Genomic DNA, 20052 nt, shown 5'->3' on the forward strand with positions numbered 1-20052 from the left:
AGCAATTGCACACACTTGGGCATTTGTCCCAGGAAAATGAAAACTTATGTCCATGCAAAAACCTGCACATGATTGTTCATAGCAGCTTTATTTGTAATAGCCCCAAACTGGAAACAGCTCAAATTCCTTCAAAAGCCAAATGATTAAGCCAGCTGTGGCGAATCGATACCTTGGAATCCTCCTCAGCAATAAAAGGGAATGAACTATTGATACATGCAACAACTTGGATGAATCTCCAGAGAGTCATGCTGAGTGAAAGAAACCAATCCCCAAAGATCACATACTGTATAATTCTATCTATATAAAATTCCTGAAATGACAAAATTATGGAAATGGAGAATAGATTAGTAGTTGTCAGGAGGGTGTTATGGGAAGGGAGGTAGTTGTGGCTTTAAAAGAGCAACACTGAGGTATCCATGATAATGGAACTGTTCAAAACGGGAGAATATATTTGCAAATCATAGATCTTGTAAGACACCTGTATCCAGAATGTGTAAAGAACTTGGATAACTCAATAATAAAAGGACAGCCTAATTAAGAAAAGAACAAAGAACCTAAGTAAACATTTCTCCAAAGAAGATATACAAATAGCTAATAAGCACATGAAAACATGCTCAACATTGTTAGTCATTAAGGAAATGCAAATCAAAACCACAATGAGATGACCACTTCACACCCACTAGAATGGCTATCATCAAGAAGACAGTGTTGGCAAGAATGTGACAAAATTGGAACACTCATACATTGCTGTTGAGGATGTAAAATGGCCTGGACATTTTGGAAATTAGTTTGGCAATTTCTCCAAAAGTTAAACATAGAGTTACCATATGACCCAACTATTCCACTCCTAGGTATATTCATGAAAGAATTAAAAACATGTCCACACAAAAATTTATGTGCAGATCTTCATAGCGGCATTATTCATAACAGCCAAGCAACAGTGGAAAAAACACAAGTGTCCATCAGTTGATGAATGGATGAACAAAAATGGTATATCCACACAATGGAATATTATCTAGTCATGGAAAAGAAGAATGAAGTAGTGGTACATGCTACAACATGGATGAACTTTGAGAACATTATGCTAAATGAAGAAGCCAGACACAAAGGCCACATACTGTATGATTCCATTTATATGAATCATCTAGACTAAGCAAATCCAGAGACAGAAAGTAAATTAGTAGTTGTCAGAATAGGGTAAGGAAGGAATGAGGAGTGTACCGCTAATGGATATGGGTTTATGCAGGGAGGTAATGAAAATGTTCTAAAATTGTTAGTGGTGGTTGCAAATCTCTTGGATATATGAAAAATCATTGAATTGAATACCTTAAAAGGGGAAATCTTATGTTATGTAACATATATCTCAATAAAGCTGTTGAGAAGGATATTGTATCATTTATTTAAAGTTGATGGACACTACATTTATCAGATTTTTCCTATTACAGTGCTGTAGGGAATTGACTTGTACAGTTGTGTTTATGCCCTAACTTTCTGGATATTTCTATAAGCTATAGTGTTGAGAACTGGGTTTATTAAAGTAGCCGAGTGACCAACAGTAAAGTGGCATTTACTTAGGATGCTTGGATATCTTGAATGTCTGTAAAAATGAAGTTACATGTTTGGAGCCTGTCAAGGTAGTGTTTACAGTCCTAGGTGGAGAAAGAGTTAATGGCCCTGGTGCTGTTGTGGGCAGAGGGGAGAATGTGAGAGATTGGGGAAGTGATGGGATGGAGGAAGAAGAGTGAGCAGTCCAATAGAAGCCCCTCTCAGTTTTCTCCTGCTGTCAGTATTTCTCTTCTGGTTTTCTAGAGACCTTTTCCTCTTGGGATGAACTGGACTGATTTCTGTTACAATTTTGCCCTGTTAGGTGAAGGCATCCTCATCTCCTCGGAGGCTACAGAGCTTCTGGATTTCATTGACAACCAGGGTCAGGTGCACGTGATCCAGAAATACCTTGAGCACCCTCTACTTCTGGAGCCAGGTCACCGCAAGTTTGACATTCGGTAATGCATTGGCGCCCAGAGTTTTTGTTACTAATCTGAGAGAAATGCAGTGGTGGGTAATAAGGGTAACATGGAATGAGAGGAAGTATTTGACCATGTTTAATACATAGCCAAAATTGAGCACAGCTGAAGAGAACTGACCCAAGTTTCTATTTTTCCTTCAGTATTTCTCTTTTCTTTCTAGAAAACATTACTAAAATTATGGGTTTTCCTTTTTTATATATATTCTCTTTAATCAAAATGACTTTTGCCTCCAAAGAGGAGAGTATAACTGTATGGGGCTTGCTTATGGAAGCAGCTGAGAGATGAACATAAAACACATAATTCAGACACAACAAATAATATGTCCTTGCTTCATTACTTGTGTCCTCTAGTTTTTAAGGATTTCGTAAACACACCTCACATACCTTTTTGGATTCTAACTTTCATGAGCAAAGGGCCTGGCATAGAATAAGAGGTTGTATCATGCCTTCTAAAGCTAAACAGCCCTCTCCCCAGCTTTCCTGTGGCCTTGCTGACATCTCCTCACTGAGGATTCCATCTTCTTGTTGTCTTCATAATGACTTGCTGCTTCTTGAACTCCAATCCTATGTCAGATCAGCTTTAGGATAAAGAGTCTTCCTCTTAAGATTACTAATAGAGCCAACATGGCAAATGGAGGTTTTGTGGATAAACCTTAGGACCCAACCCATCCAGATCTCTTCAAAATGCTGTCCTTTGAACAGATCAAAGGCTCCTTGCCATGTATGGTAAAATGTTTTATTTGCCTCATTACAGTGGTAATCCACTATCTTGGCTAATTGTCATGGCTTGCCTCATAGAATTTTAGAACCTATCTCCTTCCTCTACTTCGCTCCAAAAATGTTAAAGTGTGGTGATGATGTATGTACTGTGGAGAAACTTTGAATGTCTTGAGTGAATCTGTTTTTATTGACTTGCAGAAGCTGGGTCTTGGTGGATCATCAGTATAATATCTACCTCTATAAAGAGGGTGTGCTTCGGACTGCTTCAGAACCATATCATGTTGATAATTTCCAAGACAAAACCTGCCATTTGACCAATCACTGCATTCAAAAGGAGTACTCAAAGAATTATGGAAAGTATGAAGAAGGGAACGAAATGTTCTTTGAGGAGTTCAATCAGTACCTAATAAGTGCTTTGAACATTACCCTGGAAAGTAGTATCTTACTACAAATTAAACATATAATAAGGTAACTTAATTGTATCTTTTTTGGTTATGTGTCTTGAAGAAGCTTTGGGAGTTTGTGCCTTTCAAGGAATTATTCTATTTAAGCTGTCTAATTTAAGGACAAAAATTATTTGTAATATTCCTTTATTATCCTTTCAGTATCTATGGGATCTGTAATGGTGTCACGGCTTGCATTCCTTATATTCTCTGTTTTACCAGGACAGATTGGCTAGAGATCTATCAATATCATTAATCTTTTCAAAAGGTTACTTTTTGGTTTTATTGATTCTCTCTGTTGTTTTTGTTTCTTTGATTTATGTCCCTTATTATTTCCTTCCTTCTGCTTTTTTGAGGGGTTTGTTTTCTAGTTTCCTTAAGGCGAAAAGTTAGATCATTGATTTGAAAGAATTCATTTTTTAAATGCATTTAAATGCTGTCAGTTTCCCTCTGAGTACTCATTAGCTGCATCCCACAGGTTTTGCTGTGTTATGTTTTCATATTCATTTTATTAAAATGTTTTCTAGTTTTCCTTGTTACTTCATCTTTGACTTGTGTTATTTAGAAATTTTTGCTTAATTTCCAAGTATTTGGGAATTTTCCAGATATTTTTCTATTACTGATTTTTACTTTAATTCCATTGTGGTTAGAGAACATTAAAATTTGTTGAAGTTGTTTTATGGCCCAAAATATGGTCCAATTTTAGTGAATGTTCCATGTGCACTAAAAATAATGTTTATTCTGCTATAGTTGGGCTGAGTGTTCTATAAATGTGAATTAGGTGAAGGTAGTAAGTAGTGTTGTTCAAGTCTTTTATATCCTTGCTGCATTTCTGTTCTACTTGTTCTGTCCATGATTGAGAGGAAAAACATTGACGTCTCCAAGTATAATTATGGATTAGTCTATGTCTCCTTTAGACTTAGCAGTTTTGCTTCATATATTTGGAGATCTGTTTTTAGGTGCATATACATTTAGAATTATTACCTGTTTTTAGCAACTGACTACTTTAACCTTATGTAATTTCTGTCTTTATCTCTGATAATATTTTGAAAGTCGATTTTGTCTGATACTAATATAATCACGCTAGCTTTTTTTGATTAGTGATATGTCTCCATCCCTTTAATTCTATCCTACCCTATTCCATTCTATATTTAAAGTGGGCTTCTGGTGGACAGCATATAGTTAGGTTTTGTTTTTGTTTTGTCTAACAAAACATCCAATACGGTAATCTCTACCTTTCTAATTGGTGTGTCTTTATCATTTAAATTTAATGTAATTATTGGTTTGGTTGAATTTACATGTACTATTTTATTATTTGCTATCTGCTCCCTTTTGGTTTTTTTTTTTTCATTTTCCCATTTCCTGCCTTTTTATTTTTATTTTTTTTAAAGATTTTATTTATTTGTCAGAATGAGGGAAAGAGAGAGCGCGTGCGCGCACAAGCAGGGGGAGCAGAGGCAAAGGGAGAAACAGACTCCCCGCTGAGCAGGGAGCCCGATGCGGGGCTCGATCCCAAGACCCTGGGATCATGGCCTGAGCCGAAGGCAGCGCTCAACAACTGAGCCACCCAGGCATCCCCATTTCCTGCCTTTTAAAATTTATTTAGGGTTCCATTTTAACTTTTCCGTTGAGTATTTGGCTATCTCTCTCTCTCTTTTTAGTGGTTTTTCTAGGGATTATGACTTATATACCTAATACTTATTTCACAGCCTTCTTAGAATTAATAATTTACCACTTCAAATAAAATGCAGAAAACTTACAACCTTATGGTTCCTTTAACTCTCTTCCTCTATAGTTGTGGTGTGCATTACACTTACGTACACTGAAATCTCTACTGCATAATATTATAATTCTTGCTATCAATAGTCATATATATTTTTATTTATATGTTAGATTGTCAGGTTGGATTTTTAAAAAATATATATATATAAGACCAAATGGTATGCTGTCTACAAGAAACCCACTTCAAATATAAAAAGAGAAAAATATTCTTTTTTATTTACCCAGATATTTGCCCCATTTTATTCTCTTCCTTCAGTCCTAAAGTTCCAAGTTCTCTCTGACATTAGCATTCCTTTTAGAGAAGTTCTTTAGGTAATAACTCTGTTTAATTTTCTGTCATCTGAGATTGTCTTTTTTTCTTTTCTTTTTTTTAAGAAATTTATTTACTTGACAGAGAGACAGCGAGAGAGGGAACACAAGTAGGGGGAGTGGGAGAGGGAGAAGCAGGCTTCCCGCTGAGCAGGGAGCCCGATGCGGGGCTCGATCCCAGAACCCTGGGATCATGACCCAAGCCGAAGGCAGACGCTTAAGGACTGAGCCACCCAGGCGCCCCTCCTGAAGGATATTTTCACTGGTGTTACATAAACATTATATATATATATATATATATATATGTTATGTATACAGATTGATTGTGTTCATATAAATTGAAAAACAAACAGAACTAAATAAGTTATTTAGAAGAATGTTCATGTATGGTAAAAATAGAGAACTGAAAGTATGAAAAACACAAAATTCAAAATAGTGGTTGTCTCTGAAGTGGAAGGAGGAGGAACCCAAGAAAGAGGCTTAAAGGAATTGGATTGTAGGTAAATGCATGGTCATTAATGCTACCTATATTGTAAACTCACACAACATTATTATCATTATTATTATATAGTTAATATTAATTTAGATTTCCCCATACATTTTTACAGTTTATGTTGCTTCTCTTTCTTTCATGTATTTTCTTAATTTTGTCTAGGATCAGTTTCCTTATTCTTTTTTTCTTTTGAGAGAGAGGGAGCATGTTCAGGGGTTGGGGGGGTGGAAGGAGAATCTGAAGCAGACTCCCTGCTGAGTGCAGAGCCTGATGCAGGGCTTAATCTCATGACCCTGAGATCTGACCTGAGCCACCCAGGCGCCCCCAAAGCAAATGTCTTTAAAAAAATAAAGAAGGAGGGCGCCTGGGTGGCTCAGTTGGTTAAGTAACTGTCTTCAGCTTAGGCCATAATCTCAGGGTTGTGAGATCAAGCCCCGTGTTGGGCTCCCTGCTCAGTGGGGAGTCTGCTTGAGATTGTCTCTCTCCCTCTGCCCCTCCCCCTGCCTTCTCTCTCTCTCAAATAAATAAATAAAATCTTAAAAAAAAAAAAAAGACACTTGCTTTGGAAACATTTCTAAATCAGTAGAATCCTTTTTTTTTTTTTTTTAAAGCACTTTGAAGATGGCTTACCATTGTCTTCCAGCTTCCATTACATAGGCATCATAGTGCTTCTTGAATCTGTGGCTTCAGGTCTTTTATTTGTTTTGGGATATTCACGGCTACTATCTTTTCACTTATGGCTTTTGGCCCATTCTTCTCTCCTGTGGGACTCTATTTACATGAAGCCAGTCCTTTTCACCTTCTCCCGTTTCTCCCATGTGTATCATTTGATCTCTCTCTTCAGCAACTACAACCTATTTAAAAAGGAAAAAGCCGTTAAAATTTGTTGTTAAATTCATCTGTTGAGTTCTTGATTTTAGGTATTATACTTTTCAGTTCTAGAATTTCCATTTGACTCTTTTTTAGATTATAGTTCTTTTGTGAAATCTCTCACTTGTCTTATAACATCTTGAAAATGTTAATGGCAATTCTTCAACATCTTTATTTGATTAGTTTGAAACCAGAATTACCTGTAGTAGAGGTTAGCAAACTGTGTTCTATGGGCCAAATTCAACCTAAAGCTTGTTTTCATATATGCCACAAGCTAAAAATAGTTTCTACATTTTTAAAAGGTTATTTAGAAATAGAAGAATATGTAACAGAGACCGTATGTAGCCTTCAAAACCTAAAATAGTTACTGTCTGGTCCTTCGTAGAAAAAGTTTGCCAACCCCTGACTTTTATAGGTCTTGTTTCTATTGTCTGTTTTTTTCTCTTGGTCCTGTTTCTTAATATGTCTGGAAATAATTTTTTAGTGTTATTCATTTATTATAGTTTACTAAATCCAATAGAGATTTTTTTTTAAATTGGGGTGTAACATGCGTATGGTAAAGTCCACAAATCGTAAGTGTACAATGTAGTGAACTTTTAATTATGCATACACTCAGCTAATCATAACACGAATCAGAATATAAAACATTTACAGGGTGCCTGGGTGGCTCAGTTGGTTAAGCAACTGCCTTTGGCTCAGGTCATGATCCTGGAGTCCCGGGATCGAGTCCCACATCAGGCTCCCTGCTCAGCAGGGAGTCTGCTTCTCCCTCTGACCCTCCTCCCTCTCATGCTCTCTGTCTCTCATTAAAAAAAAAGAAAACAAACAAACAAACAAACATTTACAGCACCCCCGAGTACTCCCTTGGACTCCCTCAAAATATATACATCATGCCACAGAGAGCCACTCTTCTGACTTTTATCATCATAGATTCCTTTTGCTTACTCTTACATTTTATGTAAATGGAATTATACTGTATTTCCTGTTTCGTGTTCCAACTTTTTTCATGATTGTATCTGCGGATTTCATCTGTATTGTTGCACAGAGCAGTGATTTACCTTTTTTTTTTTTAAAGATTTTTATTTATTTGAGAGAGAGAGAATGAGAGATAGAGAGCACGAGAGGGAAGAGGGTCAGAGGGAGAAGCAGACTCCCAGCCGAGCAGGAAGCCCGATGTGGGACTCGATCCCGGGACTCCAGGATCATGACCTGAGCCGAAGGTAGTCGCTTAACCAACTGAGCCACCCAGGCGCCCAGTGATTTACCTTTTATACTGCTGTGTAATATTTCATTATGTGATTATTACACGGTTTATCCCTTCTATAGTTGATGGACATCTTGGTCTTTATCTTTTACATTTTAGACCTATAATCCACCTGAATTGTTATATATCAAGTTTCATGTTTTTCTACGGGGTATCCCGTTGCCCGAGGACCATTTGTGCTTAAGACTGGCCTTTTCCCACTGCATTTAGTGAGCTTTTATTATAAATCAGGTGGCCATTTATATTAGGGATCTCCATTCTGTTCTGTTGGTCTGTTGTCTGTTGTGTCATTACCACCTTATCACAATGACTGAGACTTTTTCCTTAAGGTATTCTTACATAGAGTCTGGCAGAATAACTAGTCCTCTTTCTTCAAGGATTGGAGGTGCTTAGAATTCTTTTTTTTTAAATTTTTTTATTGTTATGTTAATCACCATACATTACATCATTAGTTCTTGATGTAGTGTTCCATGATTCATTGTTTGTGCATAACACCCAGTGCTCCACGCAGAACATGCCCTCTTTAATACCCATCACCAGGCTAACCCATCCCCCCAGAACCCTCAGTTTGTTTTTCAGAGTCCATCGTCTCTCATGGTTCGTCTTCCCCTCCAACTTACTCCCCTTCATTCTTCCCCTCCTGCTATCTTCTTCTTTTTCTTTTTTCTTAACATATGTTGCATTATTTGTTTCAGAAGTACAGATCTGTGATTCAACAGTCTTGCACAATTCACAGCGCTCACCACAGCACATACCTTCCCCAATGTCTGTCACCCAGCCACCCCATCCCTCCCACCCCCCACCACTCCAGCAACCCTCAGTTTGTTTCCTCAGATTAAGAATTCCTCATATCAGTGAGGTCGTATGATACATGTCTTTCTCTGATTGACTTATTTCACTCAGCATAACACCCTCCAGTTCCATCCACCTCATTGCAAATGGCAAGATGAAGGTGCTTAGAATTCTAACACCAGATAAATCAAGTGTGCTGAAGAAAGGTTTCCTATTTTAGGCAAAGATTTATTGGATATTTGTTACTTCCCTCCTCCCCCCCTTGTTCTGTACAGTTCAGAGATTTTTGCTACTTTGGTGCTATAAATGCTCCTAACAGCTCTCATGGTTTTATTTCCCCCCCAGCTAGCCTCCCCCTACCTTCCCACTCCTGCTGAAAAAAGATGTACTGTATAAAGTCTCTGATGATGAAAAAAAATTCTTTAAACTGAATTATTAATCTTGAGCTTCTAGCAGATAAAAAAATAATATTTAATTTTGACTTGCTTCTGGCTCTCAGTTTTTCCTTTATGTGTTTGAGCCTAGTGTTTCTTTCACTTTGTTGGGGGTTTTTCTTCTTTTTTTTAACCATGAGCCTCTATTATATGTAAAAGTTTTCTTAATTATAATATTGGAAAGGGTATTTTAATTAAAACAAAAGTTAAGGGTATTCCCTTATAGAATCGAGATAAAGCTATAGAAAAAAAAAAGTGATATGTGGCTTACCAGTGTAGGTTAAAGATGATTGAGAGAAGAAATTTTCATTCCAGTTGATTCTTAAATGGTTAACTGCCCAAAATTACTTTTAGAGGTTTAAACATAAGCATAGAAATATTTTCCTATTTTGACGGTGGGGGAGAAGTAAGTTGATGCTTGGGCTGGGGTAGGGGGATGTAGTGGTGGAGGGAGGTTGGGGGAACAAGACTCTGGCTCCAAGTTCAGAGAGGTCTCTGTTCTTTAAAGTCATGAGTCAAGACGTACCTGTATGGATACATCTTGGAGTTAATCACATGAAAGCCAGTTCCTTCATTTTTCCTTCTAAACATACAGTTGTGTAGGAGGAAAGCTATTTCTGGTAATCTTAGAGTCATCATAACATATTTTATGACTAAAATAGATATTTTGCCCCAACATTCAGTTGAGGGAAAAAGTCAGGGAACATCTGCATAAAACAGAAATGACCTAGGTTTTCTGGGATGGTTATTCTAGAAAACAGTGATTTATTATTAGTAAGGTTTATATATATATATATGTGTATATACATATATATTTTTAGAAAGATTTTATTTATTTATTTGACAGCACAAGGGGGGGCGGGGCGGTGAAGGGCAGAGGGAGAGGGAGAAGCAGGCTCCCACTGAGCATGGAGCCCAATGTGGGACCCCATCCCAAGACCCTGGGATCATGACCTGAGCCGAAGGCAGACACTTAACCGACTGAGCCACCCAGGCACCCTCGTAAGTTCTTCATGTAATTACCTCCTTGAACCATCCCAGTGCTAGGACTAGGTATTATTTTTACCCCTTCCTTTATGGATAAAAAAATCAAAGCTTGGCTAAGAGAGGTTAAAGAACTTGTCCAAGATTCTGGCCTTAGGCCCCTGACCTTAGATCTCATGTATTAACTCAGTATGTTTCTGAGGTTCATGTTCAACATTTTTGTGTTTTCAGTTTTCTGTGTTTTTTTTTCCAATTTTTTTGAACAGTAGTTGATGTTAATAGTAATTCTATTTTGTATTTTAATATTTAAATCTTTTAATTAGTAATAATTTGGCATTAGAACCAGAGCTAATGAAAGTATGAATGAGGCCAGCTTCACTGCAGATTCTGCTCTTCACCAAATGGCAGTCCATTTCTTCTATGTGGCAACAATGCATGGGAGTGTTTTATTTATTACAAACATGGTGGTCGTCTCCTGTTGGAGGAATCCACATTTCCAGGGTCTGTGGTGACTTAGCGCTGTGCTGGGAAAACAGCCCCTACCTGTAAGAACATGAGTATTGGCAGAGTTTTCTAAAAAATAGCTTGATAAATAGCATTGTCTTAAATAATCTATTGGTAATTAAAAGAGAATTGGGGCACCTGGCTGGCTCAGTTGGTGGAGCATGCAACTCTTGACCTCTGGGTTGTGAGTTTGAGCCCTACACTGGGTGTAAACATTACTTCAAAATAAAATCTTTAAAAAATAAAATAAATAAATAAAATTAAGTCCAAGTGGATTTTTTATCATCACTTTTGATATAAAATCATCCAAGCACATCTTCCATGTTCCTTCTCCCTCAACCAGCCCATTCTCAGTGAGCTCTCCCCCTTTGTCCCGCAGAAGCTGCCTCATGAGCGTGGAGCCCGCCATCAGCACCAGGCACCTCCCTTACCAGAGCTTCCAGCTCTTTGGCTTCGACTTCATGGTGGACGAGGAGCTGAAGGTCTGGCTCATTGAGGTCAACGGCGCCCCGGCTTGTGCTCAGTAAGCCTGAACACCACTGTGTTTTAACAAATGGGAAGTTGGTTCCACAGTTGAAATAGCCTGTCTTGGCAAGGTGGTGAGCTCCCATCTCCAGAGTGTTCAAGCGTAAGCCATTTAACTGCTGTTAGGGAGGGTGGCCTTTGGCAGGACCCTGGCCAGCAGGGGGCTCTGCTGCTGAGTCAGTCCTTCCCAATTCCCCCATGTGTGTTGACCAGTAGTCTGTGCTCAGGTGGGTGGTAGTTGCTATGAGAATTTCAAACGAAGCTAATAACTGTCAGAGGAGACCCTCTTATGTGACCAGGTCAGGGAATGGGGTCCTGTGAGTTGGAGGGGACACTGATAACCAAGAAATAGAGGGTCTCTCCAGGCAGGAAGTGTTCTGAGAAGGCACTGTAGACACAGTGGAGCTAGAATGGGGATGTAAGAGAAGAGTGTCACATGTACCATGGAGAGGAGGGAAGAGCCTTCAGAAGGGGGGCAAAGCATCCAGTGGGACCCTGCCTGTGCCAGGCTCTGTGGGACATGCACAGATGAGGAGAACATGCCCACGAAAGCCTCATGGAGGCCATAGAAGTTAGGGGAAGTCCCCTGGACATGATCCTTGAATGCTGCTGGTTCTTTTAAAGATTCACTTTCATCAGGTCAAGACCCCTTCATGGTTCCCCACATCCGTGTCTTGGAGGAATTGAGGTGATGTTCCACAAGTTTCAGAAAAAGTCCTGGACCTACAAGGGGCAGCATTAACACACAAGTAGCTCTTTCATTAGGAGCCAGGCCTTTACCACTTGCTCAGTGACTGTGACATGGCAGGTGTGATTTGTCTCGTTCGGCAGTTCCTTCAGCGAACCAGTATTCATTAGCACCTCCAGTCCGCCAGGCCCCATAGTGGGGCCTGGGTCACAGTCATGAGCAGAGACACCGGCCCTTGTCCTTAGAGAGACTGTGGGCATGACAAAGGACCAGACAAATACAGATTACAAACTGGGACATGCTTTATCCTTGATAAAGGATGTTAAAGGTAGTATCATTGAGCAAAGGGCTGCTATTGAGCCGTGGCTTTTGGAACTGAGTCGGAAGGAGGGAGGAGAGGTGAGCAGGATGGCTCACATCTTCCCTTCACCAGACCCACAGCAGCGTGCCTGTTTTCCCCTGTCCTTCTAATAAAGGTTCAGTCCTCCCTTGTGCTCTATGCCCTGTCCACCCCTCTTGCTGTCCTGTGTCCCTTTGCCTTCCTCATTCACAGTGTCAGCCTCTCCCACCTTGCTCCCTCTTCGGGGTTCCCATCAGCATGTGCATATGCAGCAGATTTCCCCAGCTGGTGAAAAAGTGCCCTCCCCTGATGCCACATTCTGCTCCGGAGGCTCCTCCTCCCTGCACCTGTCACAGCCAAACTCTGGAAAGCAGTGTCTGCTCAGGCTGTCCCCTCTTCCTCTATCCTCACCCATGCTGTGGTCCATTCTGGGCTGGATGCCATCCCCTCCACCCCATAGAAATTGTTCTTTGAAGGTCCCCAGCTAAGTCCATATTGCCAAGTGCAGTGGCCCCTTTCTGTGCGGACATCCCTGGACCTCTCAGCAGCATTTGAGGCAGCTGCTCACACCTTGCTGAGATGCTCTTCTGCTGGGGCTTCGGGCACACTCTCTAGTGGGAAGGTTCGACTGAGGAGGTGTGGGCGAGATTGGCCTCTTGCTCCTCATCAGCGGACCCCAGTCAGTGCCTCAGTCTTGGGTGTTAGTCTTCTCTCTCCACGGCGCTTTCTCCGAACGGGATCTTACTCAGTTTCAATTCAATTCAATTTTAAAACCATCATATTACATCACAGCCCAGAGTTCCAGACCAGGGTCTCCACCTGCCTGCCCACCATCCTACAAGGATGTTTGTGGGTGTCTAAGAGGCACCCCCTGCCCCAGACTCGCCCAACTGCATGGATGTCTACCTCCCCTCCCCACAGAATCTAAGCTGGAATGCTGATCAAGATCCAGCCTCCTTCTTTCCATTACCCTCAGGTTCTGTGCATTGGGACCTTGTCAGCTCAGCCTCCAGCCTTGGCAGCCTCTGCCGTCCGCCCCCACTGTCGCTCTCCCACAGGTTGTCCTCCATCACTGTGGAGGCTTTTGCAGAGAGCCTTCTAACGGGGACCCCCCCTTCTGCTCTTGCCCCAATAAAATCCACTCTCAGTGTGCACTACTCCTGCCATTGGCACAGCCCGTCTTCTCCCCCTCCCCCAACACACTCTTTCTCTCCTCCTCCCTCCTTCCTTCCCCCCTCCTTCTCTCTCTGGGTGTATCTCTCCTCTCCCTCCTCTTTTCTGTCCTGTCATCCACTGTCTGACTTCACTCATTCCCCAGGTCTCAGCTTATTTGTCACCCTGGAGAGTCTCTCCTAGAGTTTGCTCAGCCACGCTGAAGGTGCTTTCCCTCCAAGTATCCCCACCACAGACAGGCACGATGGCTCTCACACTCGATTGAAGTTGCCCGTCTTCCCTGCCAGTGAGAGCAGGAGTCATTTGTCTATTCACCTGAGACCTTCCAGAAATATTTGTTGAGGGGATGCTTGATCTTCATGCAGCATTTGTATGTACCATGGAAACCAATACTATGAATTTGGTCGTGAGGTGGAACATCTAGGGCAGGTCCTGGTGAAAAAAACTTTGACTTTTCACGTGCACGTTGAGGAACATCTTCAGTGATACTCTTTAAAACACGTTGCAGGAAGCTTTATGCAGAACTGTGCCAGGGCATCGTGGACATAGCCATATCCAGTGTCTTCCCGCCCCCGGACGCGGAGCCACAGCACGTGCAGCTGGCTGCCTTCATCAAGCTGTGACCGAGGGAGGTGCTCAGAGCTGCCTCAGAAGAAGCACGAGCTCCTGCTCCAGGGGAAGGTGAAATGTCAGGATTGCTCATTACCAAGCCGGGACTGGAGAAAGAGAGGCAAACCGCAAAGCCGTGATCCAAGGGAGAACACAAGAAGAAAAGGCCACTTCCCCAAAGAGTGGTGGCTCAGGGGTTCCCAGGGGGCGCTCTCAGCACTGCTATGGAGATGTGAAAACTGAAGCAAATTTCTCTGAGGAGAGAGCAAAATATTCTTCTAAGGGGAAAAGACAGGGATTTGATTATTTTACATTCTCACCCTTTAAAAAATCCAATTTTTATCCTAAGGCAGCATTGTGAGCAGCGCCTCTCCTCCCTGAGGGTTGAGACTGTTGGACCTTTGGTTGGTGTCTTTCCACCTGCTGCAGCCCTAGTGCCTTAGCTCTATGCCCAGCTGCAACCCTCCGTCCGGGGCAGGGATTGGGGGGTTGCCGAGGAGTTCCCTGCCCGTCCCTCTCCACAACACCCTGCCCTCGAAGGTCTGGACAAGCATGCACAAACAGTCCTTGGTTTTGTGCTGGGCGCCACCTCACAGCAAAGGGGGCTTGCCTCCTCATGTTCCTGATGGCCTTTGGTCAATCACCTGTCAGGATTGGTGTGGGCTGGGCACCAAAACAGCAAATGCTGCTCTCGATCTGCTCTGTGCATGTTTTAGAAACCAAGCAGCAAGTTTGCCACAAACCCATAAGCATCAAATAAGCATGAGAGAGAAAAAAAAAAAAACAAAAAGCACGATGTCTTGCTTTACTTAATAGTTGGGTGTGGTGGGTCTTTGAAATACGATGATTCTCAGTTATCTTTGTTTTAACCAGAATTCTACATGCACTTTTGCGAAGTTCCCTTTTGTTCGCTTTTTTGTTGTTTTAACTTTTGGAAAACCCCCTCTAGGGGGCAGGAGAAGTAGAATTACACACACACACACACACACACGCACACACACACGCACACACACACACACACACACACACACACCAGGTGGCACTGCCCCAGACACAGGTTGCTCTCCCCCATTTTCTTGTCCTCGAAGCACCTTCTGCAGGAGCTGGAAGGGCAGGTTTTGTCCCAGGGAGGATTATCTGCCTGTTTGTGCCTCTTCACATCAGGGCGAGGGTCTAAATGAGTGTATGTCTAGCCTGAATGGGGGAGTCTCCTAAAATGGGAAAGACGTGGTTTCAGAGCTCCACACAGCATCTTATAAGTCAACAAATGTGTCCTGTTAGGTGTAGTTTCCACTTACTGGATCAAATGTTCTGTAGATTTTTTAGGAGGCTACATCACTAGCAGTGGGAAGAACAAGATGCTACTTGTGTTCATTGTGAGCTGAATGAACAGGTCCTTCTTAGAATGTACTGGGAACCACAGGAGGCCTCCTGTCCAGTAGAGTGCTGTGTTCTTCCTTTGTGTATATGTGTGCTCCATTATTCTTTCTATGTGGCACCAGACAACAGTTCTGCAGTCAGGGAGACTTTTCTAAAAGGAGAAAAGAGCAATACCTCCTGAAACATGAGATGTGGGAGCTTACAGTGAAGAAAGGAATAAGGAGTATTTCAAAAATGCAGCAGTGGGTGTAGGATGTGGTGGCATTATGTCGGGGTGAAGGAGAAAGGCCCAACTGGTTTGGCTCTTATGTGAATTTGGAATTACAAAATATTCTGGTTACCCAGAATACAGATAATAAACTTTGCATCCAGAGCAAAATAAAACAGCAGTGAAAGTCACTCGTGGAAGCCCAGCACTGTTGGGTTAGTGTTTGGGGACTTTGATCATAACAAGGTGCACACCCTTCTAGAAAGTGTAAGATACTGAGTCCTTGAGAAGTCTCTGTGGACTGGTGACGGGGAAAGCATGGAGGTTTTTGTCGTACTATCGCATGTGAACATAGATTTGTAATGATCTTTTGGACCTGAATTAAAGGGACATTTGAGAGTTTTCCAGTTCTTACAGTGACAGAGCTAAGAATGTAGATGTTGCAAGTCCATGGATCTTGATGGATTTTCTAAGAAACATAAATCACTGGCATATATGTGAGGGAAGTAAGGGTTTAAAAGAAAGTTATGCTTCATTCCTCACGTGGTTTCAAATATGTATCTGTTTTATGCATTTGTTTTTGATCGGGTGGGATGGTTGGCTCAGAACTGTTCCATACCCTTCCATGATACCCTTGGCACAGATGGTCATGCCTCGCTCCTCAGTCTTTATACGTGCAGTATGTGTACGTGTCGCCAGTTGCTGGGGGAGGAGGTGTTCTTTATTTAGAGATGTTAATTCCAATCTTGCCGCTGTCATTTGGCCTCACAGTGTAATATGATCCCGTTAACCTCTCTGTGCCTTGGTTTCTTATCTCATGGAGGAGATTGTTGCCTGACCGGGGACTACCTCAAGGACTTTTAGTGAGGACAGGTGAGATTAGGAAGACTCAAGAACCTGTGGTACCAAGGTTCTCTGTGCTGACTATATGCTGGAATCACTTGAGAAGCTTTTTAAAAATGTTGGTTTCTATACCCTCTTTTTTTCTCCCACCTCTGATGAATGAAATCAGAAACCTGAGGCGTCAGTCTGCTTTGAGATGCCTTGCACCACTGCTTGAGAAGGAAGGACAAACACATTGTTACCTTAGAATAATCAAATAAGACCTAGGACTTTTTTTAAAAGTTCCTTTTGGAAGGACAGCCATTTCTTTAAGAATGACTGCTGTTGGTCAACATGTTGACCTACGTATTCATGATACAAGCAACTGCTGTCTAAGCATGTTCTCTTTTTGCTTCTTGTCCCAGATTTGTAAACTCAAAACGTGCTCTCATTTCCTTAAATAGTTTGTGAAGTCTTGACAACAAATGTAAACAGACAGGAATTTATAAATCTGCTAAATATGTGTTAAGGGTATTCATTACTGAGAGAAAAGCCCCTTCCCTCACTCTGAACTCCTGTGGAAATTATAAACTCGATTTTACCCAGAACATTGAAGTGCCTCAGTGTCTGTATGATTCAGTGCAGCGGGTACTGGCATGCTTACCGGCTGACTTGCTGTTTCACTAGCGCCTCAGGATGATTATTCCAGACTAGGAATATCTGGTAGTGTTGGAAATGTATGGGATCCACAGAATCCGCAAGCAGCAGCAAAGCTACAGAGTGTGTTTTCATTGACAGCCAAGCTTGTGTCAGGCAGGTGTGGATCCAGCCCTGGTGTGGGTGTGTGGGGGTACTCTGCTGGAGAAGACAAGGGGCCAGAGTAGGTCCCCTGCAGCGTGTGGGTGCTGTGGAGAAAATTCAGTGATACACTTGTCTCTGATCCTAGACACAGAATCTGTACCTAAGAGGAAATGAATTCTGAAATAAGGCGATTTTATGAATGTTTAAAATGCCCAGAGCATTAAAGTAATATTTCAAGCATTTTTGTGCCCTTTGGTTCTATCATCTTATCATGGTGGTTGACTGTCCTAGGATATCACTGGTTATTTGAGTCCATGATTCTGTTACTCAGGTAGGCAGACTTTTTCCAGAAAGGGTCAGATTAGTAAATATTCTAGGCTTTGCAAACCAAACAGGTTCTTTGTTACATATTCTTCTTTTTAACCACCTCTTAAAAACAAACAGACTTAGTTCATAGGCCATACAGACGCAAGCCAGATGTGGCCATTGTTTGCTGACATAGCATGTTATTCAATACATAAACCAATAGATTGTCTTTTGAAACTGTAATGAGCTCCTCTAAGGTGAAGCATTGAAATAATTTCTGCTGCCAAAATCCAATCCATCTCTTACATGGCTTGTGTATTGTCTGAATCATGATACAGATGGTCCAGTGAGACCCATGGTTGTGAGAAAGGATTATGTGTGCTTCAAACATAGGGAGTAGGTAGAGGGGCTTCTAATATGATTCTGCATTCAGCCAGAAGGCCATGAAGTCCTAAGAGTTCACTAAGGCCACGTATATAAATACCTGTAAGTCTCACACACCTCAGGCATTTAGTGTCATTTATGTAAATTGTAGTTAACTTGTAACTTCCTGTGTAGAGAGACTGAATGCTTTGGACTTCTTTCCCATGTATGGCTGCTTTCACTCCATAAACATACTTCTGGCACAGAGATAAGGCCTTCCACAAATGGAAACCCTGGCTTAAGCACTCCAGACAGGTTTCTGATATGATATGACACACACCTACCAGACTCAGTGTAGCTTGCATGGGCAGGGTGCAGCGACAGGCAGACATGGACCCAAGCAGGAAACTACTTAGGATCCTGAGAGTGGACAGGTTCAAAGCCTTCAGAGGACTTCTCTTCGTGGCTGGTCCTGCTTGCTGTCAGTAGCTGCCCCTTCTCCTTAAAGAACCTGAAGTTATCCCATAGCCCCAGAGGTTCAGTGATATTTTAAAGATGTCTCCCACAAAACATCCCTAAGGTCAAAGGAAAATGAGCCCCTGTCCCAGGGGCTGCAAGCAAAATTCCTTTTCAAAATTCACATGAGAGGACATCAGTAAGAACAGCAGGGTAAAACCTCTGAAAATCCTATCTCCATGAAAGCGATGGGAACACTGGCAAAAACTTTCTAGAAATTAACCAGAGGCTTGCAACAATGCAGAAACATTTATTAAAGAAAAGTGGTACCACCTTGGTAAGAATAGCAAGTTTTGTGATGTTTTAATTCACCCTATTTTCATCCCCCTTTTCCTAGCTCCAGGATAGCCTTGGAAATGAACAGCCCCACAATAGTAAAATCCAGGAGTCTAGCAACAATTGGAGGGTACAGAGTGGGGTTGGAGCTCCTCCAAAAAGCCCCATCCCCAGTGAATTGTCATTATTTGACCTGTGTGGCAGTTCCATGTAAGTCCTCATCTCAGGGCTTGTCTTTGACATTTCTCAAAGTGTGCCCACTGTGAACAACCTTTTCCCTAGGTGAGTTTGTTAAAAATAATCAGCAGCAATTGTTTAACACCTCAGCTTCCTGAGTTGGCTAAAAGAGTTGGAACAAACAACAAGCTGACCAAAAAACTTAGGAATAGATGGGGAATGAGATATCCATTGGAAGTTTTGAAAAGTTTCTGAAGAACATAGAAGGCCACACACATGTATAGGGCTATGTGCAGGCCTGGGGAGACCTGAATTCCCTCAGCCTTTTTTTTTCTTTCCTTTTTAAGTAGCATGGAGCCCAGCACTTGAACTCACAACCCTGAGATCAAGACCTGAACTGAGAACAAGAGTCAGGTACTTAACAGGCTGAGCCACCCAGACCCCCTGAATTCCCTGTTTTTACCTCTATATGACCAGGAGAATCTACACAAGCCTCCCTGGCATGCGCGCGCACACACAGCCCCTTGGCAAAGACTGGGAGACTTACTGGTGCAAGTGTTTAAGGAAATTAGTTCTAGATTGAACTAATGTTCAATCATTAGTTGACCACTAAGCTAGCAGCAGAAACTTCAGTGGCCACACACATCAAAGAATATAGGCTTTATAGAATTATTTCAGGAAACTCTAAATATTTAATCAATGACAACAATAAACCCTGGAGAGGATAGAGTATCTGGTTTCCAAAGTTGCCCCATCATATTATTAGATTTTTCTAATTTTCAGCACAAATTATGAGACATGCAAAGAAAAAAGAAAGTATGGCCCATGAAGGGAAAAGGCAATCAGTAGAAACCATCCCTGAGGAAGCCCAGACATTGGTCTTATTACACAAAGACTTTAATTAGCTATTTAAAATGTTTAAAGAACCAAAAGAATGATGAGAATGATGTGTCACCAGAGAGAGAATATCATTAAAGAGGTATAAATCATTTTTAAAAATAGAGCCAAGTAGGAATTTTGGCTTTAAAAAGTACAATAATGCAAATGAAAAATTCAGTAGAGGTGTTCAAAAGCAGTTTTGAGCTGGCAAAAGAAGGAATCGAATATGAAATCGATTACGATTATCCAGCCTGAGGAGCAGAAAAAAAAAATGAGGGGCGCCTCTGAGGTGGCTCAGTCGGTTAAGTGTCTGTCTTCGACTCAGCTCCTGATCCCAGGACCCTGCTCAGCCGAGTCTGCTTCTCCCT

The 20052-nt window shown here is 41.6% G+C and overlaps 1 protein-coding gene across 2 annotated transcripts in view; it reads left to right on the plus strand.

The window, feature by feature from the left end:
- Nucleotides 1-17409, plus strand: part of TTL (tubulin tyrosine ligase) — a 34922-nt gene extending 17513 nt beyond the window's left edge. Inside the window, exons 4-7 of one of the 2 annotated variants that reach the window (XM_073897402.1) lie at nucleotides 1868-2003; nucleotides 2945-3214; nucleotides 11001-11144; nucleotides 13493-17409. In XM_073897402.1, the coding sequence (XP_073753503.1) occupies nucleotides 1868-2003; nucleotides 2945-3214; nucleotides 11001-11144; nucleotides 13493-13550 (608 nt within the window). In that variant the 3' untranslated portion in view covers nucleotides 13551-17409. The remainder of the gene's footprint in view (nucleotides 1-1867; nucleotides 2004-2944; nucleotides 3215-11000; nucleotides 11145-13492) is intronic. The other variant, XM_025868195.2, reaches the window with a different exon arrangement.
- Nucleotides 17410-20052: the final 2643 nt, after the last annotated feature.

The sequence above is a fragment of the Callorhinus ursinus genome, unplaced genomic scaffold (genome assembly GCF_003265705.2).
Source record: "Callorhinus ursinus isolate GAN/ISIS: 27379988/994484 unplaced genomic scaffold, GSC_fseal_2.0 scaffold10, whole genome shotgun sequence".
Lineage (NCBI taxonomy): Eukaryota > Metazoa > Chordata > Mammalia > Carnivora > Otariidae > Callorhinus > Callorhinus ursinus.